The 27,761-nt window shown below is 40.5% G+C and overlaps 1 protein-coding gene across 3 annotated transcripts; it reads right to left on the reverse strand.

Moving 5' to 3' along the window:
* Nucleotides 1-104: 104 nt before the first annotated feature.
* On the reverse strand, nt 105-27,460 carry CNR1 (cannabinoid receptor 1). 3 transcript variants are annotated; one of them, XM_054492423.2, is made up of 2 exons: nt 27,384-27,460; nt 105-5,631 (listed from the first exon to the last, which is right to left on the reverse strand). In XM_054492423.2, exon 2 carries the CDS (start codon nt 5,566-5,568, stop codon nt 4,150-4,152), a length of 1,419 nt encoding a protein of 472 aa, XP_054348398.1. In that variant the 5' UTR covers nt 5,569-5,631; nt 27,384-27,460; the 3' UTR covers nt 105-4,149. The 3 variants fall into 3 exon arrangements, with proteins under 3 accessions (XP_054348398.1, XP_054348397.1, XP_054348396.1); XM_054492422.2 differs by lacking the exon at nt 27,384-27,460 and adding an exon at nt 23,146-23,286; XM_054492421.2 differs by lacking the exon at nt 27,384-27,460 and adding an exon at nt 25,992-26,085 and having other exon boundaries at nt 106-5,631.
* Between the last annotated feature and the right edge of the window lie 301 nt (nt 27,461-27,761).

Here is a 27,761-nt window from a genome sequence, read left to right on the forward strand (position 1 = left end):
ATATGTCCCCACTTTTCAAGTAAAGTCATAAGTGCTTTTTGAGGAATAAATTAGTTCGGCAATCTTTTAGAAATTAAATCCTTAGTATTTTGCCATCAGACTGTGAAATAAGGCAGAGTTCAAAGGCATTTTATGTTCTTCATGGTAATCTAGAATTTTTATTTGATTCCAGGTAACTTTGGACAATAGACATGATGAGATGTTTTCTCTTTGAATAAGTAACAGTTTAATTACACCATTGAAATAAAATATACTATGGGCTTAATACATTGTAAATATTACAGAAGAAGTACTACTTTGCTATAGTAATTTAATGACTGAAGCTACATTTAATAACAATCTTACCAGTACTTGTATACAAAGTATTATACAGATTACTAACGAAGATATTGCAGTGGTTGCAACGATGTTACCAGCTCAACAAACATCTAACAATACAATATTCTTCTAAGAGGAAAAGTAATAATGTTAGATTTACAGACATTAAAGAGTCATGTTTTCCACTTGAAACATTGGAAATAAATTTGAATCCAGATACAAGAAAAGGTTTCCTTTCTTGGGAACTCTGATCCCCAGTAGGCCTAGTACAGTCAATTTACATGAAGATAGCATTTAAGATGCCACGGCAATGTAAAGAAACCCTCCCATCTGAAAATTACTGATTTCTAGGCCACTGCTCAAACATCTGACTTTTTAGAAACCTATTTACATACATTCAGCCCAAATCAGTAGATAGAATGTTTTTTTCTATATTACAATAGGCATTGTTAACATTTCATCAGAAGGCCAGTGCAAGACAATTAATTGTTAATAGCCATTGCCCAGCATTTAGGAGATTTTAAAATATAATACAAATATACAGTTAGAGTGTGAGAAATCTAATTGTGTGCATGATATGGGTGGTCTCTTTTATGGACATGAAATGGCAGAAATTAATCAACAGGACAGTAACTAGAGCGCTACTCATCCAGGGCCTAATTCTTATCTGGTGGTTGGGCCTATTTCCTGCAGAGTGGATTTAGGCAGCAAAAGGTCCTTGGCATTTAATACCAGATAGACTTAACTCAAAAGTGCCAGAGAGGCCTGGAAATCATCTCAAGTGTAGGACAGATGTCTACAGCATCTCTCAGATTCATATCCTTTCACATATATTTCATACAAAATAGATCAGAGGTTCCTCTTGGAGGCAGCCCTACTTGTCCAAATGAAACATTCTAGGACTGACTCATCATGACTCTGATTTAAAAAAATGAGCAGGTTGGGAATTCGGCCCTTTCTGAAGACATGTGTGATGGTAAAACGCATGGTCAGGGCAAGTACATCATCCTCAGAGGAAAGTAAGATACCTCTGATGTCAGACCTTATAAAACTTACTTAAATTTAACTCATATTTAAATTAATGGATCTAATTATGGGGCTAATTAATGAGTGATATTACCAAGTGGTAATTCTAATGAGTGTATTCATTGGGGACAACGTTTTCGTCACTTGGGTTAAGAAATGATATGAAAAGTGTCAAAGTGAATCTAACTAGTTTTAAACCTTTTTAAATGAAGGTTGTATAATATACGTGATGATATTTCACAGATATTTCTTAGAATATCAATAAGCACCAAGTTTAGTGCTGTCAGCCCCATTGTCCCTTAATTTATTATATGTGATTTAGATCTTGAAAGCACAACACACTATAAAATCTACATTGCATACGCACAAATGCAGTTTCAAAAATGAATCGTGAAATTTTTCTACCATAACAAGAATTTCGTCTCTACTAGCTCTTCATAGCTGTGAAAAGAGCATTGGTACTGCCTGGTGATCTCTGAAATATGTGGATTAATATTCAAGATGATGCAGGACAAAAGACTGGCAATTCTTAAATGGAAACTAGACCCTGCCCTGGTGAGTTCTTCTTGTCAATAATCTCTCCTTTCTTTAGAAAGAGATCTTATTAATCCTCTAGCACCCTGAGCCTTCATCTGCACATGACAGAGAGGTAAAGTAAGGGAACCAGCAGGCAGATTCAAGGTGTGCAGACAGACAATGCAAAGTATCTCACAAGCCACATCCTGCCTTAGAGCTTGAACTGTAAGAAGGGGAACTGCCCCATCAGGCTGCTTGGGTATCTCGAGAGCTAGAAATCACCAGATAGATGCCAGCTCTCTACTTCACTTCAGACTATGTAGACCTTGGGGCCTTGTAGGAGTCATGTTTTATCTGTATAAGAAGAGATTATAATTAAAATTTGTCAGGGTTAAGTAGATTCTTCATCAATATCATTCCTTACTGGAAAAAGGCCCAACAATGAGCACCCACGGTGCCATTAAGGAGTATGAGACCGGGGTGTAAGAAGAAAGCAGCTGTGTTTATCTTCATGCTTGAGTGTATCTTGCTAACCATGAGCAAAGGAGAGGTCTGTTCCTTAGCCCAAACCTACCAAGACAGAGCTGGGTGCTCAGCTGTCACCAAGGGCATGTGGGCAAAGCACAGATGCAGCATATCTAGACGTCAATGCCAAGTGTGTCGGCTCTTCACTGCCGTTTTGTGTCTCATCCACTGTCTGATTCAGCTTTTTTAGCCACATGGGCTGGGTGTGATAGTCCTACTTTAATGTGATGTATATAGTGCATACTACCTACACACGCTATTGAAAAATGTTATCATTTGTTTTCCTGTAGAACTGTCTTCCTTTTAGTGACTGACATCTTGATCAATATTCGGTGCTCAGAAACCAAAGTACTCTCCTTTCCCGGCAATGACACTATAAATACATCCCTTACTTGGATGTCTGTCATTATTTCTTGCTAAACACTGGTCTTATGTAATACCTAAAGGTCAATTTAGTAATACTTGATCCAATCTCTTAAGGAGGGATGGGGTGAAATTTTTGAATGGTTGGAGTCAGTATTTTTTATCAACAAGATTACAGGAAGAACTCAATTTTAGAAACTGAATCCATGTGGAAGAGTGCAGCAAGTAGTAATAGTTTACACTTGGTCACAGTTTTCTCACTTTATGACATTACTGTAACAGTTACAGGACAGAAACACACATACACACATTTATATTCACACTCACACACAGTATAATTTTACTGATCCAGACACTACTTCTTTTCAATTAAAAAAAATGAAGACTGTTGTCTGGCCACCCAGGCATGAAATCTACTTAAACCTGGAATACAGGAACACAATACTATTCAAGTAAACAGCAACTGCACAGTGATAACAATATACATTAAGATTAACACATGCTGTCTTAAGAGATCCAGTAATAGCTAAAGACTAAAGAAAGTCAGAGATGTCGCTCAAAAAAAGTCAATATGCTTTCTCTCTTTCATTCTGATTACAATCCATTAGAACAGCTATAGTCCAGAAGACAATGTGTCTTCCTATGAAAATGCAGGGCTAATAAATTTTTAAGTGTGAATGAATTCTGCCCAATATTTTGAAGTCTTCAAATTCTTCTTGTTGAGGTAACAGAAAAATAAACCTTTATGGTTTTTTCAGTGTCAAAATTAAATAGAGATATTTGAAGAAATACTAAGGTTTATTTCTAAAGTTATATCATGGGCAATAATATAGAAAAAAAGTGCACTCATTGACATGTATCCACTGCTTGCCCATTGTTCTCATAAAAGTCTACCTTTCAGTTTGCTGAACTAAACAAATATTAATAGCACATAAACACTGATACACATCTCACAGGACATAATACATTTTATAAAATATCTCTAGTACTATAACTTGTAAAAATGGACATCTCTGATACTACGGACAGTTACATTTCACATTATAGTGAAAGTTGTGGTTACAAAGGCATTATTCATTTGATGGCATTTTTCGATGGGTTCTTAGACTTCCAGTTGTGTAGCCAAAGGTTTCCCTCCTATTTCATTGAGACTTTGAAGGATCGTTCAGTCACTTAAGCAACAGGCTTTCTCCACTGTAAACCCCTGGAGAATGGAGTTTGGGTACCTAAACTATGGAAACATTAGCAAACTGATAAGTGATCATGGTGACAATCACCTTTTCACTGAGCATGGTAAACTTAAAAAAATATAACCGAGGAGACAACAGACTCTTCTAGATTTTGAGCTTAAAAAAAAAAAAAAAAAAAAAATTTTCCTGTGCTGCCAGGGAGGCATCAGGCTCACAGAGCCTCGGCAGACGTGTCTGTGGACACAGACATGGTTACCTTGGCAATCTTGACCGTGCTCTTGATGCAGCTTTCTGCGGCCCTGTGAACACTGGCTGCGTTGTTTGCGTGTTTGTGCAGGCAGTCCGAGTCCCCCATGCTGTTATCCAGAGGCTGCGCGGTGCCTTCACAAGAGGGAAACATGCTCCGGAAAGCGTGTCGCAGGTCCTTACTCCTCAGAGCATAGATGATGGGGTTCACGGTGGAGTTCAGCAGGCAGAGCATACTGCAGAATGCAAACACCGTCTTAATGAGCTTGTTCATCTTCCCAAAGACATCATACACCATGATTGCAAGCAGAGGGCCCCAGCAGATGATCAACACCACCAGGATCAGGACCAGGGTCTTGGCTAACCTAATGTCCATGCGGGCTTGGTCTGGCCGGGTCACCTGTACCTTCCCATCCTCAGACGTGTGGATGATGATGCTCTTCTGGGTGCCACGCTGAATCATGCGGACGGCATGGCTGTGAGCCTTCCAGAGAATGTACATGTATGCATACACGATGAACAGAAGCAGTACGCTGGTGACCCCGATCCAGAACATCAGGTAGGTTTCATCAATGTGTGGGAAAATGTCTGAGCAAACGGATTGCAGTTTCTCGCAGTTCCAGCCCAGGAGAGGCAGCACGGCTATCACAATGGCTATGGTCCACATCAGGCAAAACGCCACCACGGCCTTGGGCCTGGTGACAATCCTCTTATAGGCCAGGGGCCTGTGAATGGATATGTACCTGTCGATGGCCGTGAGGAACAGGCTGCCCACGGAGGCAGTGAAGGAGGCCGTGACCCCACCCAGTTTGAACAGAAACACGTTGCGGCTATCTTTGCGGTGGAACACGTGGAAGTCAATGAAGCTGTAGACAAAAATGACGCTCCCCAGGAGGTCTGCCACCGCCAGGCTGCCGATGAAGTGGTAGGAAGGCCTGCAGCGGAGGCTGCGGGAGTGGAGGATGACGCACAGCACCAGGAGGTTCTCCAGGACCGTGAAGGTGCCCAGCGTGAGGGACAGGACTGCAATGGCCAGCTGCTGGCTGGGGTTCAGGACCATGAAGCACTCTATGTCCATGAAGTTCTCCCCACATTGGATGTTCTCCTCATTCTCCTTGAAGGACGAGAGAGACTTGTTGTAAAATTCTGTAATGTTCACCTGGTCTGCTGGGACTAGCTGGGGGTTGTCTCCCGCAGTCATCTTCTCTTGGAAGGGACTTCCCCTAAAGGAAGTTAAAGGGAATTTCTGTGGGAAGTACCCTAGTTTGGATGCCATGTCACCTTTGATGTCTTCGTACTGAATGTCATTTGAGCCCACGTACAGGAGGTCAGTGGTGATGGTGCGGAAGGTGGTATCTGCAAGGCCATCTAGGATCGACTTCATAACCTCAGTCTTTGCTTAGGCTGAGCTCAAAATGACTGAGAAAGTGACCCGCAGGGGGCAATCCTAAGAGGAGGGAAAACAAATAAGCTGAATGGTGAGAAACAGGAAGAATAAAAACAAAGAGACACTGTAAATGTGGCAAATGTACTGTCATGGCAACTCATTCCTGTCTCTGAACAGTAGGAGGTCAAATTCTCATCAGATTCAATCAACAAAATGAGTAAGTTACTCAGAGAAAAGCTCTCCAAAGTTCGGGGATGGCGTGACACACACCAGAAACATACGACCTTTTCATTATTTAAACCCTCTCTATTGAAGTCAGTGTGTGAATCCAGGAAGGACCTCCAGGGCCAAGAAGACTGAACTAAATGAAATGTTTCTTGGGGACAATGTCCATTTCATAGTCACGTTAGGAAGTGTTTAGCACCTGGCTTCTCCTATCACATACACATGGTATCCCAGTGCTGGTGGGGGCTGGTGAGAGCACTGATGTGTCACAGGACCCCGACTCTTGGAGACCTCACCTTGTCAGACAAATGAGACTAAATGTAAAAGACAACCAAAGAATAAGACAGTGTAGAATCAAGTGGTGAGTTGTGTGGTCTGTGTGTTACTTGTAGCGGGGGAGGAGGGAGCTAGTGAGAACTGAGGAAGCTTGAGGCCATGTGGGGAGAGATGCTCCTCAAGACAAGTTTCTTCACCCAGAAAAGGAGAGGTCTGGACTGAGCCATGGCTGACATGACTTCTAGGATGTCCACATCAACCAAGAAAAATGTCACAAAGACCAAACTTGCAATGAGGCGTATAGGAAGACTGAGGTTTTTTTTTCTTTCTTTCTTTTTTTCTTTTTTTTTTTGATGCAGAGTCTTGCTCTGCCACCAGGCTGGAGTGCAGTGGCACGATCTGGGCTCACTGCAGCCTCCGCCTCCCCAGTTCAAGTGATTCTACTGCCTCAGCCTCTTGAGTAGCTGGAACTACAGGTGCGCACCACCATGCCCGGCTAATTTTTGTATTTTTAGTAGAGACAGGGTTTCATCATATTGGTCAGGCTGGTCTCAAACTCTTGACCTCAGGTGATCCACCTGCCTCGGCCTCCCAAAGTGCTGGGATTACAGGCGTGAGCCATTGTGCCCGGCCAAGACTGAGCTTTTTCACAGCGGGGAGGAGGATATGGAGGAGGCCTCCTGACAGCCCCCCTCATGAGTAGGTTGGTGACACAAGTGTGCCTGGTGACAGGAGACAGGCGGGACAGTGTCCAAGGATTTCCATGTGAACAGCTAAGAGGAAAGGCCCAAACTTTAAGGCTCTTCGATTCTAAGCTAAGCAATTTGGTTTTGTTTCAAAATAAACAGCCAGAGAACTGATCTTACTATTTATAAATGTTTGTTTAAAATGTGGGCTATTCATTTCTTTAGTTTCTTTTTCAAAATTAGAAGTATAGAGTGAGATCTATGACAATTAAAATAATAATTAAAACAATGTATTACTTGTTAATTGGCATTTGTTGTTCCTGAAACATATCACACTGTATGGGGTTGGGGGAGAGAAAATCACTATTTCAGAAAAAATTTTTAAAATGTTGAACTAACAATAAATGAGTTATTAATTCAGAGACCCTACATATCTGAATAATTCATTTATTCATGTATTAACAAATTATGGAGCATCCACTATGCACTTGTATTATGTCTAGCTACTATACTAGACACTAGTGTTGACAGCATCAAGAAAGAGTCCCTGCCCTTGGCCGGGCACAGTGGTTCATGCCTGGAATCCCAGCACTTTGGGAGGCTGAGGCGGGCAGATCATGAGGTCAAGAGATTGAGACCATCCTGGCCAACATGGTGAAACCCCGTCTCTACTAAAAATAAAAAGAAATTTTTAAAAATTTAAAAAAAATTAGCTGGGCATGGTGGCGCGCCTGTAATCCCAGCTACTCAGGAGGCTGAGGCAGGAGAATCGCTTGAACCAGGGAGGCAGAGGTTGCAGTGAGGCGAGGTTATGCCACTGCACTCCAGTCTGGCAACAGAGCAACACTCTTGTGAAAAAAAGAGTCCTTGCCCGCATGAAGGATATGGTCTAGCAGAGGAGGCAGGCAGCTGACTCAGAAATTAAAAGAAAGCATGGGGAGAGCTACAACTGGGGACGCACAGGATGCCCTGGGGACACCCAGTCTAGAGGGCTGAAGGAGGCTTCCCCAAGGAAAAGGTATTTATGCTAAGAATAGGTAGCATCAGTGTAGGTGGGGACAGGACACAGAGTCAATTAAAATAATTTTATTTAATACCCTAGTGTCATGACTCCTAAGAAAAGTAATTTGGAACAGGCATAAAGTGCTAAATGTGGCCCACCTTCCCACATTCTGCCACCTCCACTTCCAGGATCTCATCACCGCTCACCAGAGTTAGGGCGCCTGCTTTCTGACCAGTTTTCCTGCCCTTCTCTAGTCCTGTTCCTTTTTGATCACTTGCCACACAGCTGTGGGGGTGATCTTCATAAATGTATGCTGATTATGGGACTCCCCTCTTTCAATGTCTTTGCCCTAAAAACCAAATATAAACTTTCACGCAGTTTCCCTTTCAGGCCCAGGCCCTCCAGACACGTATGCAACTCTCGCCTGCCTTCTATGTTTCCGTCCAGCTGAGCTCCTTTCCAATTCTGACCCTCAGGCTCTTGTCCTTAATACTCTCCACAACCTGTCTCCCTAAACAGGACGGCTTTCTATCTCCCACCTGCAGGATGAAGTCCAGTAAAAAGTTTCCTGTGATGTAGCTCCTGCTCACCTCTCCAGTCTTCTTCTTGCCAGCCCTGGCCTTGCCACTTGGGCTACACCAGATGAATTTTAGTTCCATAAACACAGCAAATTGACTGCTCTTCACCTCAGTGCTGTTGCTCCCATTGCCCCTTACACTCCTGCTTGGTCAACTCCTCCCCATCACTTTGATGTCACTTCTTGCCACAGCTCCCTGCTTCCCATGGCGATGAACACCCTTTTCTGGGCTCCCAGAATACCCAAACAGAGTTCTATCATGGTACTGACCAGATTTTCTAATACTTCTTTGTGTTTGCATCTGTTCCACTACTTCTTCCCACCCACTAGACAGTAAGTTCACTGAAGATCTTACAGGGGACTTTATCTTTGTATCTACTCAGCATTTAGTAGAATGCCTAACACACAGAAGAAGGCTCCAAATAAGCTGGTTGATTGAATATATCTATTTCAAAATAGAACAAAAACAAGAAGCTCTTTTCTACCCAAGGAAGGGGAAGGATTCTCCCAATGTTGATAAAAAAAAAATGATCACGTAACTTGAATCAAGGTATCTAGCCTGGAGAGCTGCCCAATCCAATTGAGCTAGAAATATGCTCTATTTAGGTAAGGTTATTAGCATTTTAAATGAAGCTGCCTATATAATTATCTAGTCTAAACTCTCACGGAATGAGCTATATGCAATAAGCAACTTTGGCTACAGAGAGGTAAACAAGAATATTGGCAATGCCATACCAAATGGTGAACAGAGAAAGAGCCCTCAGCACTAATGTGACAGGTAAGCCAGAAGGCTCCCTTAGCTCCTCCATGGTTGTGTAACCCTTTTACAAGATCACTGTAGCCTGTGATGGCAGTAGGAGGCACTGCCAAACTGAGGGCCCCGAACCTCCCATGGGTAACTTCTATCATCACTAAGAAAATTGAGGGTTTTTTTAGTCTGGGCTTCTGAACCAGTTCTGCATACCTCTCCTGTAACTGTCATAGAATAAAGCAGATGGGAGCCACCACCTACTGGACCAGAGGCAGGAGCTCTAGGGTACAAGCCACACAGAGGCACCCAGTGTGCTGGTACAGTCTGCTAACGCCAATCAAGTCAAGGTAGTGTCTCAGGGGCAAAGGCTAGTGGCTATAGAAATAAAGGATGCAGAAATAAAAGACCAAAGACCAACAGCCAAGCCAGTTGCCCAGTGCTTCCGGGCTCCTTTATCTAAAATATTTCCTGAGTTCCTAACCTCAGCCTGGCTCCAATGTTAACTCTCGAGTATCCTTAGGTTCCCTGTTCATCTGTCTGTCTGTCATATCTTTTCTCATATCCTCACCTCTTCTAGAACATGCTCTATATGTCCCACCATTTGGCTATTTCTCAGGAGTCAACTCTTGCTCTTTGCAAACTTACATTTGCTCAACAACTCCATTTACATATGAAAAGTTTTCATCCATAATCAAAGGGACACAGAAGACAGCCACAGTGTATGAGAGCTGTTCCTTACATGGTCCTGGCACATCCACAAACCTAACTTTTGCCTTTCGACTCCCACCCATACTTAAACACCAGGCTTACTGGCCCTGAGTGACTTGCTGCTCTTTGAATACACCACCATACCTGCACACCTTCCTCCTTCACCTTGTCCCTTCTTTTATCTGGATAGAAGCTCTCTGCCTACTAAACTTATGTTTCCAGGTCTGTGCCAATGCTACTTCCATGTCTGAGACCTTCCTGACCAGCCCCTCCCACTAGGTATAACTAGTTCCCCAGCGCATCCTTCTATTACAGGCCTCATCACGTCATATAATGAGGAGTTCATATATTTATTTCCATAACTAGAATGAGATTTCCAAACACAGAATGGCATCTTTTTTTCTTAAGTGGTTTACCAGCCTGATAGCATGATAGCAGGAGAGCAGAGAGCTGAGTTCCCACAGAAATGTTCACCTGAACCTAATAAAATGGCAGTTGAATTTTTATTAGGTGGTACCTTAAAACAGTGATTTGCATTTGCCTTTTTCTTAAAATTAGAGGACAGAAAAAATAATTAATGCAATAGACATTTAGCCTGAAAACCAGAGTTTGAGCCTCCATCTCCAAGTAGCTCCTGTGAGCCATTCCAGTCATCTTCCCATTCCTTATGCCATCTTCCCTCAATTAACTAACTCCCCCTTTACACTTTCCAACTGGAAGCTAGTTTATCAGAAATTTTGATTATCTTTATGCATTAGATTCACAAGATTCAAGATTCAAAAGGTACAGAAAGACATACAGAGAAAAGTCAATCCCTCTCATCCCTACATCCCAGCCACCTAGTTTTTTTTCTCAAAGGCAAGGAATAAGTTTCTTGTTACCCCTTCCAGAGATACTCCATGCATATTCACACAAATATATGTATTTACCCCCTCTTTGTTTTCTTTTTAGCAAATAGTGACTAACATTATTATACATACCTTTCTTTTCTTCTTAGAAGTACACATTGTGAACAGTTCCATATTCGTATATAAAACCTCTCTCTTCATTCAGCTGCCTTAAGGATCTGTTAGATGAGTGTGACCAGCCTCCTACTGATGGAGGTTTAGGTTATCATCTTTCGCTATTAGAAATGATGCTGCAATAAATTGACTCCAACCACAGATCACTCAGCAAGTCACTCAGGGCCAGTAAGCCTGGTGTTTTAAGTATGAGTGGGAGTCGAAAGGCAAAAGCTAGGTTTGTGGATGTGCCAGGACCATGTAGGGAACAGCTCTCTCATATATTGTGGCTGCCTTCTGTGTCCCTTTGATTATGGATGAAAACTTTCATATGTAAATGGAGTTGTTTAGCAAACATAAGTTTGCAAAGAGCAAGAGTTGACTCATGAGAACCTTTTCACATTTGTTATGGCATTGTGAGTAGTCTTTCTAGTCACCTAAGTTCCTAACTTGGACTTAACTATGACACCTCCTCTTTCTTGACCTCTACAATCAGGTAGACCACTAAGTCTTGCTGGTTTTCCTCTTTTAAGCATATAGAGAGAGCTTCTTATGGACTGGTGACACTGAGCCTATTATATATATATCAATTCCCTTATTTCACAATGGCCCTATGAAGTAGGTGCTATTATCTCCATTTTCAGACGAAAGGCATAGAGGGTAAGTAAGTTGCTATAGGCAAAGCTAGTAAGTAGTAGAGCAAGCACTGCACCCAGATGAGAGCCACATTTCAAGCCCTTAATAGCTCCATGTGGTTAGTAGCTACCATACTGGATAGTGCAGGTCTAGGGCCCTTGCTTGTAACTTTTTCTGATACACTGTCTCTCTAAGCTAAGACAGGGATATTACCATCTTCCTTGTTTTCTTCACTGATTCCAACCAGTCAAAGCACCTAGTCAATGGAATTAGGAGTTAGCAGACCAAGATTGGTGTTAGATGGTACTTGGGCAATCAGTCTTTTGAAGCCTCAGTATTTCATCTGTAAAATGGGGATGAGGATGATGAAAATAATGCCTAAATCGCAAGAACTGATCTGAAATTAAATGAAATTAAATGCATGTAAAACATAGTGCCTGACACAAAAGTAAGTCTTCAATGGGTATTATTATTATCATTACTTAGTATTATGGCTCTTTGCTATATACTATATACTAATTATATTGTAAGAATATATTATAATAATATAATACATACTAATTATATCTCAAGAATGCTCATTGCCTTAATTTTTCAATCTTATTTTTGCCTCAGCACTTAAAACATGAAGCAAATAGTAGATATATAGAGACATGGGTGAGGGATGGGGAACCTTTATTGAATGTCTCTTATATCCAGCCATTTGAGAAACTTTACATATATTCTATCATTAAATTGTCAAGGCAACCCTATCAGGTGCTTATTTATAATCCCCATTTCACAGAGGAGGAAATGGAGGCCATTGGATGTTAAGTAAGTTGCCTAGAATATGATGGATTTCCAGATGAATCAAAGTTTCTCAGACTCCACAGTCTGGTTTTAGATTTTATGTGACGATTTCAGAATTAACAGTAACTAGGTTAAAGCCATTTTGCATCTTATATTTAAGTCTTCTGGATTCTTAGAAATGTAAATTAAGGCATTTTGCCAATAGTAATTAATACTACCTGCTACTAAATCCCTATTTCCTATCAAAGCTCATCTAGGTAAGTCTGCCTACTTGCATGGCCCTAAAGATTAAAATTTAGTCACTATTTGGAAGAGCTATAAAGCTTCTTCAGTGAAGACAAAGGATCACATATCTTATTCCAGTAATGCACAAAAAACATGTTTCTGTGACTTACTTTAGATTAAGATCACCACCAGTGTGATCACAATTTCCCATTTTAACACAACCAAGCACTTTCATTAAAACAAACTAGCTTGTTAAAATGTAAGCTAGGGCATGGGTGTGGTTATATGATAATAGAGTAATTTCTGTCCAATATAAGCCAATTTAATTAAAGAATACAGTTAAAAATATATGAATTTTATGTAGTTCAAAGATCTCAGTAATGTTGAAATACTATTGTGCACAGGCTATTTTAACAGTTAATGGGATCATGGCAGGAAAACTGCTCTCTGCATTTTGATAATTCTTTCCTTTATTTCTACATTTGGATTATTACAGTAATTTCCACCTTATTATTTTTTGCATCAACAGCTTTCTTTGAGAGTTCATTACTAATATGGCTTAGGCTTTGGGGGACGTAGCTGCCATTAATTTTGTTTTTCTTTGCTACTGGGAAAATCATAATTGGAAATTTCTAGCAAGATGTGTAGATGCACCTATTAAAGAAGCAGTTGGTTTTTATTACAGTTATAGTAAAAGAATGATTGAATGACATATAAGGGAATTTTCCTAGAATTCTGCTTTAAAAAATATAGCCAACATATTCTAACAGTGTAAGCTATATAAATCATGACTTCATAGTAAAGATAAAAATATTTTAAAGTATTAAATCCATTGTTTTTAAAAAATCACTTCAATTTTTAGACTAATATCATCTATTCTTTTTGTCTATTTCTCTACATGCAAACCTGCCTCTCCACTACCTCCTTCCAAGAAAACCATATCTATCAGCTAGCAAGCTATGGTATCATCAAAGGAATTTTGTGGGTATGGCTGCTGCATAAAGTTTTTTTTTTTTAATGTTTATCCAGAGTCTTTATTTTTATTCGTATAACCACAAAGTGTTTAAAATGTCCATGTGTTCTAGGCTGAAAACACTGTAGAAGTATTGGAAGGACTGGTGCTCCCTGATATATTATAGACTGCTTTAACCCATCATACTCCTTCTCTGATATTCTAAGTTTCTAAGTGCTTTAAAGAGAAAATGCCTGGCACAGTGTCTACATTGACAGGAGTCCAGGATGTCAAATGCAGAAGTTCCAGGCCCTTGCTTAACTTGTTGTTTTTCCCACTTTGTTGGTTCTGTTGTTCGCTTGGCTGGCCTCATAAAAGAACCTTGTGAAGAGTTCAAGAGAATGCAGGTTCCAGTGGATATATTTGTTGGTTACTTTCCATTCATTTCTGGGAACAAGTCTGTTTTCTACTAATCTGATCAAGAAAATACTGTGCTAATGTGTTTCTCTAAAGTTAGTAGGGAAAATTTTAGTTGACTCTTATAACTGCATTACGTCTAAGTCATGCTGTCAATATACACGGCAGATGCCATAGGCCAACATCATAACTTGATGAACGATGTTTCCACTCCAGTTGAATGGGCAATGAGTCTTTTCTAACTCTTACCTAATCATTAGAGTTTTGGAATTATTAAAGAAGCTTGGTCACTTTTCCCTCATCTTCTACAGCAAAGTGAAATAATTGATTGACTTAATTATCCTGATAATTCAGGCAAAAATACATAATCTTTCTTCCTTATATTAATGTCAGCTCCTTTTCCTACATATGAAAGAAAATTCCATTATATTGGTAACGCTCAATTGGCTCTCATACCTTCAGTTCTTCATGTATTTTGTAACACAAAATAGAAGTTATTTAATGCACCATTTTCTCTAGTCTATTCTTTACTAACACTATATGTGAGTGTTATATTTTTCATAAAAATATATCAATTGATATGAACTTAGGACATTAAGAGACTTGTAAGACTGTATTAGACTGTATTTCTGTTCAAATTTAATGTGAAATATGCCAAAGATTTCACATTTAGAGACTAGTTAAAACAATTTCAGGGCTCAAGAAAATGATGTCTTGCAACTTCATTGGGTTAGGAACTACGTGGTGATGATGCTAAAAAAACAAAGCCTCTTGAATTAATGATACAAATAAACTCATTTGTTGATCTGTATAACAAATTCCATTTACTATTTAATTTTGCTCTTCTGTTTAGCTGTTTCCTCCAATTAAGAGTGCCTTGGCATTTTTCTTGAGAGAGAGATCTTTTCTACATACTGGGTAAAGAAAGCAATTTTATTTTATTTTTTTATTTTTTGAGATGGAGTCTTGCTGTGTCACCCAGGCTGGAGTGCAGTGGTGTGATCTCAGCTCACTGCAACCTCCACCTCCCGAATTCAAGTGATTCTCCTGCCTCAGCCTCCCAAGAAGCTGGGATTACAGGCGCATGCCACCACGCCTAGTTAATTTGTATATTTTTAGTAGAGACAGTGTTTCACAATGTTTGCCGGGCTGGCCTTGAACTCCTGACCTCAAGTGATCCGCCCACCTCGGCCTCCCACAAGTGCTGGGATTACAGGCGTGAGCCACTGCACCCACCCGGAGAGCAATTATTAAAGCAGCCTTCCACTAACAGAGAACATACAAAGTTTTCAATTAAGTAAAAGCCATGGCCATATTCAAAATACTCTATAAAATTGTCTTTATCTTGCATATGAAATTTGGTCATTAAAAGTGGAAGGTGATATATTATTCCAGTCCACAAAATGTGTAGAAACTAGTAAACAGGCTCTTACTTTTGCAGTTCATTATCAAGGAGTCCATAGCAACAGTGAAAAGTATGCTACATGATATCCAATTGTGCAGCACACCTTTCACAGTTTCTTCTCTCTTCATCTATCAGTGAAGGCATATTTTCTCTTTGAGTCCATAAGCATACAAATTAAGTCCAACTAAAAGCCAGGTCTTATTTCTCCAGATTCAAATCTGAGAGAATTTGGGTAAATGCACAATAGAGAAAACCCTAATTTCCAAATATTTTCATTTAAGAAACATTTAAACTTTTATTATATGCCAGTCATGGAAAAAATATATTATTTTTCCTTAATATTTACATGAAGTGGGTGCTATTACAATCTCTATTCCACACACTCAGAGAGAAAAATGCTTTACCCAAGGTCTCTAACTAGACAGGGCAGAGCTGGAACTTCAATCCAGGTCTGCATAATTCAAAGCCCTTGCTCTCAACACAGAGTTCCAAGAACCATTTAATAAGACACCCTTTCATTGATTTACAGGGAAGAAGAGTTGGTTTGGGAGAAGGTACACATTATCTAATGTGTACATGATAATTTTACACAGTAAACAACTGAAATCTGAAGGAATGATCTGTTGACAGCAAAAGGGCTGCCCAAAGCACTTGCAAGTCATCCTTGCTCCATGGTCTTCAGGAACAAAGTATGCCAATTAACTATAAGGTATAAATCCTAACTCTGCATTAGCACCTTGTTTGTAGTCACTGGTGCTAATGGCAGTAACAGGCAAATAAAACCTAAGTCATTTTTGCCACTATTTTGTAAGGGGAGGTGTTTTTTTGCTTCAATAGTCAATTGTCAGGAATATAGATGGTAATGACACTTTCCACAACACCAGTGAGACATGAATAGGGCACCTTCTTTAGGTCTGAATGAGACATGCTTATTAGTAAATGAAAGCTTCAAACATCCATTCCCTACATGGAAAAATTCAAACACTCAAAATCACTCAACTTCCCACCATGAGCCATGAGGTTTTCTTAGACCAGGGAGAAGAAGACTTTCTGTGGCCCATTCCTAAGTTCCTGGCTGGAATCAAGGTAGACCAATTATATAAACCTTGCATCATTTGTTGTTCCAACAAATGAGTGACCGTTACCATCTCCTGGTGCCCAATGGATGTAAAACTGCATTACTACAGCAATGTGGCTAATAGATATAAAGTTATAGGCCTTCAAACGCTTGGTTTAACACATTTTTATTGGGCATACAGTCTGTGCCTAGGATTGTGGACATTATATTCCAAGATATAACATTTTTCTGTGATAGATGACACCCAAAATATATCCATGCTTCACACCCATGTAAGGGACATGGGTCAGGTCAAGAAAGCAAGGGAAATGGTTCTCCCCTCCACCCCTCCACCTCGAATACAGCCCACCCTTCTGTCTTCCTTTCCCTAGTTGAAAGAGTAGAATAGCTTATAAAAACATATAAAGGGAATAGATTTAATCATCAGATAGTACTGGGCTGTGTAAATTCTCTTTCTCTGCATGCTTTGAGATTTTCTCCCAGGAGAGGTGATGGGCATTGCTGAGCCATCCTGTAGTTGTCTTTATTGTGTCTAAACCCTTCAGACCATGAACACCTTGAGAGCTGGGAACTATCTTATAGGTCCTCTGCCTGGCACAGTGCCTGGCACAGAGTAGGTATTCAATACCTGCTTACTAAGTAAATGTTGGTATGCATCAGCAACATGGAAGATCCAACATAACAGAACAGCTTTTAACCATGGACAGTTTATTCTGGCATAAAGCCAGCTGATCATGAGGGCATTAAACCTGAATCTTGGTCTCATACAAACATCCATCTGAAAAAGTGTCCAAATGGGAAAATTATATTGAATCCATCAATTATTTACCCCAGGATGTCTTATTTCAGTATCACATAGAAATTATATTGATGGCAAGTGGAAGTTATGGGCAAAGATCAGGTATTTACTTTTTATTCCAATCCTTGTTCGGCCTGAGTACATATTATGAACTGCAAAGTTCAGCTACTTAGCAATGACGTATCAAGTATCAAGAGTCTTTTGTGACATGCACAACCTTAAATGAATCTTAATTATATGCTGTTGATAGACCTTTAAAGACAATATATGAAATTACTATTATAATGGACTTTTTTTCTTCCCCCAAATGCACATTATTGTGCATTGATGTTTCCCAAATGGGTTTCTCCATTTGCAAGTGTGTTTCCAAAACAACTTCTCAAGAGAAGTCGTGAAAATTCAACCACTAGACGGAGTGGCTTTTATAAGCCCTCAGGAATCAATTTGTTATTCTATTTGGTGGACATAGTTCTTGCTTTGGTTGAGCAACTTCTCCTCCTACTACAACATTTTATGTATTTTACAACTGAATTAATTAAAATACAAATAGGAAAATATGTTATGGAGAGTTAAAATGGGTTATTACTACTGCCTACGAAAACTAAATTTCTAATTACTTTTCTGAGGCAAAAGGGCATTGAGAAAATTTAATATATTGATAAAAATTAATTTTGAATATCGGGAATTCTGCCTCAAGAAAGTAATTAAGAGTGAGAAAAGGAAAGCAGTTCTACTTAAAACAAATATGTTTAAACCAAGAGATGTTAAAAGTAAGAGGGGTGGTCTCAGGAACCCACAATCAATATTAATAACCAACTCATTCTATTTTATAAAATATTCAGCTTTCTAATTTCCAAATATGCAATCATCACTACTGGTCCTAATTCTGTGATGAAAAAGAATGGAAAATTAATCTCTATTATTGTAGGGACTAAAATGGAATATTTAACAAGAGAAACGAATCTTGGTTCAAATATTCATACAAATTGAGGACATAGTGACTTTCTAAATAATTCAATTCCTTCCTATCATTCTCTCACTAAAATAATTTTAAATAAGTTTTTATTATTGCGTAAATCCGGGGTTTCCTTCAGACATTATTTTAAAAACTAGGAACTTATGTATCACCTACTTTAGTCAAAATGTTTAGGAAATTTTCAGTGTGTGCTAACAATGCAAGACATAAACAGAAAAATATGCTTTCAAGATGTAAATAATTACATACAAACAGAACTGGAAGAACGAGGTTTCAGTAGCAATGCAAAATATGCTCTGGAAATGTAGTTGTGATTAAGAAGTACGTATGCAAATTGGATGCAAGTGCAGAATTTTTATGCCATTGAAACCATGAGGGTGTTCTATTGTATTCATTCCGGATCAAGCCCTTCTTAGGGTTTGTGTGATACAATTAAGAATTAAGAGATTCCAGGAACTGAAAAGTGTTCAGAAAAAGTGATGTGAACATACTGAATTAGTAAATAAGACAGGTACCAATGGGCTGAAAATTACAATGTACATCTGAAACACCAGTCTGAGAAGTTACACAACGGTTTGTAAGTGCATGCAGGGTTAGTCTATAGGTCAGTGGCTCTCAAAGGGTGGTCTCCCAACCAGAAGCATCAGCAGCATCTGGGAACTTATGAGAAACAAATTCTCAGGATCCAGATCAGATCTATGGAAACAAAAACTCTAGGGTTGGGGTGCATCTCCATTCTTAGCAAGGCCTTTAGGAGATTCTAGCACATTCTGACGTTTAAGAACCACTGTGAAAGATTATGGAGACATATGAAAGGACTAAATGAGAAGGGGAAGTAGATTTAACCTTTAAGAAGAACTAAGGTTAGATAAGAAGAAAGAATATTCTGTAAGTATAGGTTTTTAGATCATTGAAACAGATTGCTACGGGAGCCAGCTCAAGATAAAATAACCTCCCACAGAAGATCTTTATAACCGAGGTATTCCTATTTGGAACAGGATAATGTCATTTAGCCAGAAAATAAGAATAAAGAGTGGAGAACCTCTCCAGTTTTTTTAGTCTACAATCCAGGGCTTCTCTGGACTTTTTCAGGAAACTTTTTTACGTATTTTGTCCAGCAACGGAAAGTGGCTTCAAAATGTAATGTGTACTGATACAATACACAGATATATATTAAGAACTGCACACCATTTTCTCCTAATTCTATTTACAAAGGCTATGCAAAGCTTTATAGGGTTGCTAAGACATTTCCTTCACCACCACTGTGAAGGAACCCATGATTATTGAGCATAACAAGAAAAAACTAAAAGTAATTAACATGTCAGCTTATTTCTTTCAAGCTGGAAATACTTGTTTCTGTTCTTCTTTTCCCCCAAACCATAAAATACTACATCTTAAGAGACAAACCCAGGAAAGAACAAACTAAACTGAAAATTTTGCTGTAGGCCCAAGTAATATAGATCTACTGCAAATTATTTTACAGAATTACTCTGGTAATTATGCAATTTACACTTTTTATAGTGGACATATTTCAAAAATACCTAAAAGTTATAAATATTTAGAAATATATCCCAAGGCACTTAAATATATGACTCTGGGCAAACTGTTCTCCCTCTAATTATTTCATCAATAAAAATGGATCACAGATTACTCACAATTAGTTACTTTAGCTGAGGACTAAAATAATTCAAAGATTTCTCCTTTTTTGTTTATAAGACATTAGATGTCATTTCCAAAAGCAGCTGTGTATCTTCCAAAGTCAAATTCCCACATATGCAGAGACACAAAATTCTTTGGCCAATCTTGCACTTGTTTTAGTTATATGTTAAATTGTCTAGCTTTTGTTTTTCACATGCATACTGCCTGCTCACCACAACTTGTACAAAAGCTAAAGAAAACATTTAGCAAATTCTGGTAGCAATGCATTTCAATGAGCTGAAAATTGGATCCATTTAGCCAAACACCATGGAATAAACCAAAACACTCAGATCATAGTGGCATTACGTCACTCATATAAAGAATAAATAAATTTGATTAATTTTTAAATATAGCTGAGTTAAAAGCAAACACAAGTGACAAAGGTCTAGTACCTGAATGATCTTTTTTTTTAAAGACCAACAATTATATTGATTAACTTGCTATATTAAAAACATCATTTTTAGGCCAGGCACGGTAGCACATGCCTGTAATCCCAGCACTTTGGGAGGCTGAGGCAGGCGGATCACTTGAGATCAGGAGTTCAAGACCAGCGTGGCCAATATGGTGAAACCCTGTCTCTACAAAAAATACAAAAATTAGCCGGGCATGGTAGCATGAGAATCGCTTGAACCCAGGAAGCGGAAGCTGCAGTGAGCCGAGATTGTGCCACTGCACTCCAGCCTGGGTCAAGAGTGAGACTCTATTTCAAAATAAATAAATTAAAAATAAATAAATAAAAACATCATTTTTAGCTTTTTGACCTGAAGAAATCAATGTTATGAATTACCTAGTACAAATGTCCACATAAGTAGAAATTTATTTAAAACAAACTTAAAAATTTTTTTTTTCTTTTTTTTTTTTTTGAGGCAGAGTCTCACTCTGTCACTCAGGCTGGAGTGCTGTGGCTTGATGTTGGCTCACTGCAACCTCTGTCTCCTGGGTTCAAGCAATTCTCCCACTTCAGCCTCCCGAGTAGCTGGGATTACAGGCACGTGCCACCATGCCCGGCTAATTTTTGTGTTTTTAGTAGAGACAGGGTTTCACCACATTGGCCAGGCCGGTCTCGAACTCCTGACCTCAAGTGATCCACCTGCCTTGGCCTCCCAAAGTGCTGGGATTGCAGGCGTGAGCTACCGCGCCTGGACTAGAATTTGTTTTTTCAAAAGCATATTAGAATTTATCGCCAACTTGAATGTAATACTCCTTAAAACTTCACTCAATTTTCAGGACTCACATTGATTCCAATTTTCTTCTCTAAAGTTATGATCTAAAAGAATGAATAAAGAAATGGTGAAGGAAAGAGGGGGACCCTCTCATTTAAACATAAATTTTGAAAAACATAATTTCCTAATTAATTAAGAATCCAAATAAGAGTGGAAAAATAAGACATTAAGTAGTAAAATATTGTATTTTAGGGAAAAATTATTTGCCATTTGTGTTGACAGAAAAGGCAAATTAAATTCTTGCATTCAAAAAAATGCAAAATGTACTTTTGAAAACATTCAAAAATATAGAATATTATGCAATAGCACAATGGGTTAAAAAAGAATTTGCTCAAAAACAATGATTTCCATCTAACCAGTCTCTACATATTCAAAAACAAAAGAAAACAAAGCAAAGACAGCAAAACTTTGAGAGCTTTCCTAAAGTGCAGGTGTGAACATTTCTCCAGCTGGGGCTAAAATAGAATTCATAGTATTCCCAGAACAACTGCAATGACTCTGCCATGCCCATTTGCTCAGGTTTTGGGAGTAAACAATTCTTCCCTCAAAAACCCATACAAACTATGAACCTCGAGAATTCCATGGTGATTAAGTTATTAGCTTAACCTGTCCAAGTGAAACTTAAATTAGAGGCTGCCCATTATTAATTCTTCTATATGGAAAATACTTCAAATATATGGAAAATATAAATGGAAACTAGATCAAGAATATATACATGCAACTGACTGTCCTCTAAACTATTATAAAAAATATACTTTGTTTCATTAGGGGGCCTTGTTTAGTCAAGAAATATAACCCAGGAAAGCTTTTAGTAAATACTTTGATAAGAACTAAAGATAATTACACTACTTTATGTCATGACTTTGACCTCTTATTAGCAATATGTATTAAACATACCCCTTATCCATGTGAGCAAGTTTGAGATGGAAGTTGTTTGCTCTAACATCAAACAATTTCGAAAGCAGCAAGAGGGGTGACAGGGTCTACTAAAAATCACCCACCTTACAAACCTGCCCCCCTAACAAATTTCCTATAGTTTTAACTCACTTGTGGTAATGTTGTAATGTGTTGTATATAAAAAATATAACTATCTTAATATGCATTCTGAGATATGGTAATAACCTTCTGTATTTTCCTCCAACTTGTATAGCCCTAATTTCCAAAAAATAATAAACAACTAAAAGGACTGGCTAAAAAGAAACTGTCTTAAACCCATCAGTGTTTATGATAAAATTATAATCAAATGTGGTGACGCTCATCCTGGCATATTTGCAAGATTCTTAGAACGCATGGGACTGGCACAGATTTCCACCTATCCTGGAAAACAAGAATGGCCTTGTTTCCATTCAAGGTGGATATTTGCTTTAACTCTTCAGTGTCCATCTGCACCAGCTGCTTTGAATGCGGACACTTCCCCAAATTTGTAGTATTTATTTAAAATCAGAATTATATGTTCAAATGTATAAAGGCAACATATTTAAATTTTTATTTCAGTCATGATTTACATCCATAAAAATGTTTATACATGTAAATAAAAGTGAGTTTATATGTCCAGTTGTCCAAAATTATGCAATATATACTTTGATATTATACATATATTCTGGGTGAAGTTACTATTTCTTTTAATCCAGGAAACATTTTGGAGAAATCTGAATTTATAAAGTCAATCCAATCTAATCTAAGAATATACAGAGAATTAAATGCTTATCAAAGTATTAAATAGCAATTCAGTGGCAAAAAGTTGAATCCCCCAAGTCCCCAAAAGCAGCATTCATGCAGCCATAATATAAACTTACCATTTCTCTGAGAATAGGATTAGGAAAGAACTGGAGATTCAGGGAAGAAAACATGAAGTTAAAATTTTGGCAACACAAGGTGTATAAACTGATTTTGATTTCCTCTTATTCTTTGACTTCTCTACCAGTCTTCAGTATGTAAGAGAAAAATCAGCAAAGCAGGCTGCCTCTCAAAATACAGATATGCAGTATGTAAACCTGGCCCTAGCACAGTGTTTCAAACAATGTTGGGTCCAGATTGTTTTAGAGTCAATAGCAGAATTATAAGTAATTTAAACCCAAAGCCTGGTTTCACTCTATTTGTCAGTTCAATTAGAAAATGATAAATACAAAAATAGAAGAAACAGACTTACACTGGTGGAGGCATGGCATCCTTTTCAGCAGGGAATGAAAGCTCTCATCTATGTTCTTTATGCAACTGAGCTAACATGGAATTTGGTAAGTAAGATGGAGTCTGTCCTTTAGGTTACTGCCTGTTATCATCCTTTAATTGCTTTAATTAGCATTTAATTCACTGTATATTCTTAGATTAGACTGGATTAACTTTATAACATAGATCAATTCAGATTTCTCCAAAATATTTCCTGGAATAAAAGAAACAATAACTGTCACCCAGAATTCTTATAAATTCAAGAAGCTATAACCAAATCTTTCATTTTGCTAATTATGTGTCATTAGGTATTTTCAAATTCAATTTGTTACTCTTGTTTTTGCAGCGTTCCTGCATAGCTAGTTATGGGAAATAATCCCTTATTAGGCCAACTGTTTTCTGGTAAGAAACATTTGGTAAGCGTGGTCAACTATAAACTGCTATTAGAAAGTTCCATCTCATAATAGTTTATTCTTACATAGCAAAGTATTTGAATTCTAATTCCAAACATTAATATGCAAGACAACCAAGGAGCCTGTCTAAATTTCCCCGTGGTTAATGTTGAGTCAAAGCAAAGAACAGTGTTATATGACTGTTTTGAAACAGTTTCTCAGGCTTTGCCTTAGTAATTAATAAGCTGACACTGCATACTAAACACTTATCAACACAATCAATGGGGCTGCTTCCTTCTTGGGAAAATAGGTAAACCGAATCAAAGAGTTTTCTTTTGGAAGAGGCTGAAATATGCCACAAATACAGTGGTTCTTTTCGAGAATTTCATTCCCAGCAGTTTCATCTTGGTAACATTTAACAATTTCACTATTTTACCATTTTGAAATGCCAAAAAGAACACACTGATCCTGCAGCTAGGCTTATTAGAGAAGAGCAATCTCACAGGCAAGACAGAGAGGAACATGGTCCACTGGGAAATGGGTAACAGAAAAAGACAGAAAACAGTGGATAACAAACAAAGCCAAGCACTACTTCAATGTGAGACCTGGTTTTCATCAGAATTTAAAACTTTACACACTAAATAATAATCACTTATGGCTTATTTAAGGTTCTAGTCATAACATTCTTCTTACATACATATATTAATGTTATTAAAATTCAGGGGCATGAATATCTAATTTGCTTTCCTAACAACGAGTATGCAAGCACAGTAATTTTATTTGTGAAAGGCCAGAATTGAGTATTTCCACCTTGTGGCATCATTTTGCCCCCATGGACACTTCGAAACACAATGAGACCTCTCCCCATCAGACACTTGATACATACCTCAGCCAAGAGCGCTCCTCGCCTGGAGTGGGAGACATCTTTGAAACAAAAAGAGTCGGTTTACAGTAAGTTCTCCTCATAAGCTAAAATGGGTTAGTTTTTTAAAACCATGTCCAACATCAAGTCTCTTGCCCCAGTATGGTAATTGCCATTGTGCCTACAAATAAGTGCCTGTAGTATGCAATGTTTAAAATTCTGGAGGTGCATGTCTTCTGCTCATGTATGGATATAATCTGAAAGTAATTTGTCTCACTTAAGAAACTATAAATGGCCTTTTATTTTTATAAAATTGTTCTTAACTGAGTTAGAGAGTGGGGGAGGGGGAGGAGTACCAGGGAAAAAAGGGGCAGAGAAAAATCAATCAGTGTATTTTCCCTTGCAAACTGTCAGTAGGGTAGGATTAGAAAAGCAACACTTTAAATCACATAAAGTCCTATGGGAACCTTAAAGGTTGGTTGCTCTGAGCTTCTCAATATTCTGCAAAATAGATTGATGTCAATGGCGACCCCACTAATACTCAGTGTCCACTAAGCTTCCTCTAAGAAACTGCATTTCCCCCATTGTTCAAAAGATATTAACTTGGTAATAAAAATGAGGAGAAGTTATGGGACACACAGAGATATCTTTCAACACCTTTAAAACCAGTAAATCTGTTCTAATATCTTATTGGATTACATGCCTGAGGAGGCTTAATATATCAAGAAATCAACAACAAAGGCAAGAATAGCACTTATTTGGAGGAAAATAAAAAAAGACGGGAGGCAAAATGATTAATACGTTACTAAACATTTCTTTTGTTTTTCTCATCTGTTCAATTTTAAATATCTGAGAGACAATCTATTAGAATCAGAAACATGCATGTTACTTTTAAACTTCCAAATGACCAAATGACAGTTTCTCATGTCTATTACAGCAAATATATTTTTATTTGAGAGGTGATCCGTTTATGATTTGTAAGCCTTAACAAGAAATGTCTTTTAAAAATGCAACATTAACTTTAGTCATCTAACGGCTAGTTCTGAGTTAAATGGTTCCATCAACATTCAATTTTAGGTATTAGTTACATGGACATTTGTTTTTCCTCAAAGAGAAGTGGTTCCTGTAGCTTTTTCTTTATCAAAAGTTTATTATTTGACATACATCTGTTTATATGACATTTACTATTTTACATTAGTCAGTTTCTAGGTTTGCAGCAGAGATCGATGTATTTCCCTGGGAAGACTTAGCTGCTAATATGGTTTATAGGCATTCAGCACCAACTCAAGCGCCCGTTTTTCAAACATGCACGATTACACATTTTCTACAAACAGACATCAGTGCATACAGAGCCAGGTGCACACACATTCAATAAATAGTAAATGGTAGAAATCTCCAGAAGTAGCACAGATCACAGTTAACAGGCTGGGGCCACACAGCTAAGTAAACACCGACGCACGATTCGCTCACACGGAATAAGAACTCCACGAAGGACACTTGGGGACCACACTGGTCGTACCCGAGGGGGCGGGAGGCGGAAAAAGTATTTCCAAACGCAACTCTGCCAGGTCTTACCCTTCGCATCCCCTGGTCCTCGGGACAGAAGCTCCCTTGGCACCTCTCGCCCAGCTCAGGGGCTGGTTGTCCGCTAGAACGAAATGTCCCCCACTGACTACGGAGAGCTCTGCAGGGAGCGGAGGCCCCCGCCCGGGCCAAGGGAAGGCGCTGGCACCGCGGGAGACAAGAAGAGGCGGAGGCGGAAAAGAAGTGGAGAAGGAAGGGGTGGCAGAGGGAGTAGCGTGCGGGAGGCGGCGCCGGCGCCGGGCTGCTGGCGAGGCGAGGCGGGGTGGGGTGGAGTGGGGTGTGCCTCCGGCGGGCGGTCAGCAAGTCAGTCCGTCCGAGCGCCGGCGTCCCGGTCTCCAGCGCCCGCCCGCGACAGCGACCGGGACTGGCGCCCCGCTGCTCCGACCGCCGGCGAGCCTCGCCCCTTCCCCGGCTCTTCACTGGGTCCTCCCGCGAGCCCCGCCTGGCCCGGTGTGGGGCCGCCCGTCTCCGCCAGCCCGGGCGCCCGTCGCCTCGTCCCGCTCGCGCGGTCCCTGCCTCTCCCTCCGCTCGCGCTGTCTTTGGCTCCCTCTCGCTCCAGTCCCATTTATGAAGCGCGGTCCCATCACGTGTTAATGAGCCTTTGTCCTGCCCTGGCAGCGGCGGCAGCACAGACCCCGCCGAGGGAACTGCGCGGGGAGGGACCTGCGCGCAGCGCCCGTAGCTCCAAACTTTGCTTGGGGCGGGGGACCCGCCGCGGCGCCAGCCCTGGGGCCAGAGGGGACAAGCCTCTTCGGCCCGCGTCACCTACTTCTCCAATTCCTCCTCCTCCGCCGCCGCCGCGCTCCCGGAGGCCCCCGCTGCCATGACCTCGCTGTGCTCCCGGATACCCTCACACCCTGGCCAGGCCAAGAAGGGGCTCGTGCCTGCGCCGCCCACGACCTCGGGGCCATTAATCACACGCTCCCGGGTAGCGCGCATCGCCAACACCTTGCGCGGGGGTCACGTCTGGGGCAGCGGGCTGAGCCGGAAGGGGAAGGGGAGCCGGAGCCCAGCGGCCGAGGCGCGCCGGGCCCGGGGGTGCGGTCTCGCGCCCCCTCCCTCCGCCCAAGGCCGCTCCCATGGCAGGCGGCAGCGAGCCGGGCCCGGGGCCGGGCTGAGCTTTGGGACCGCGCTGCGCAGCCCCCGAGCCATTCGCTACCTGGCTGCGGCCGCGCGGCCACCTGTCCTCCGCCCTCGGGGCGCCGCCCAGCTTCGCGCTAGGCGCCTTCTCCAGCGCCCGCCGCCCCTTCCCGGCGAGACCACTCGGGCGCGCCTCGCCCGCCGGTCACCGATGCAAACAGTTGGGTTCCGTAGGCGGCTGGCTCCGCGCCTCCCGGCCCGGCGCGCCCCCTCCCCGGCCACCCGGGGTCCCGCTCCTCGCACCTTTTCCCTGGAGGAGGACGCCCCACTCCAGGGCCGGACTGGGGGCTCTGGGACTCGGGGGCGGCCGCGGCGGGCGCCTGGGGAGCCGCGGTGTGCTCAGCAGCCGCGGCAGGAATTAGGGGACATGCTCGTTAATTGTTTCCACCATCAGCCGCCGTCTGCCTCCTGTGTGCAAGGATCAAACCTTAATTGGTCTTTACATTTATCATGGTGAATTGCGAACCTCCAAACAAGCCTGGGCCGCCGCTTCTGCCGAGGAGGCGCTCCCCTCCCCTCCGCCCCCGGGGCCCGGCAGGGTGTGCGGCGACGGTCGTGGTTATTTAGACATCTTTATCTCTTGTGAGTTGGGTCGGGAGAGGATCGCACGGTTTCCACCTG

Source organism: Pongo pygmaeus, chromosome 5 (genome assembly GCF_028885625.2).
Source record: "Pongo pygmaeus isolate AG05252 chromosome 5, NHGRI_mPonPyg2-v2.0_pri, whole genome shotgun sequence".
NCBI classification, from domain to species: Eukaryota; Metazoa; Chordata; class Mammalia; order Primates; family Hominidae; genus Pongo; species Pongo pygmaeus.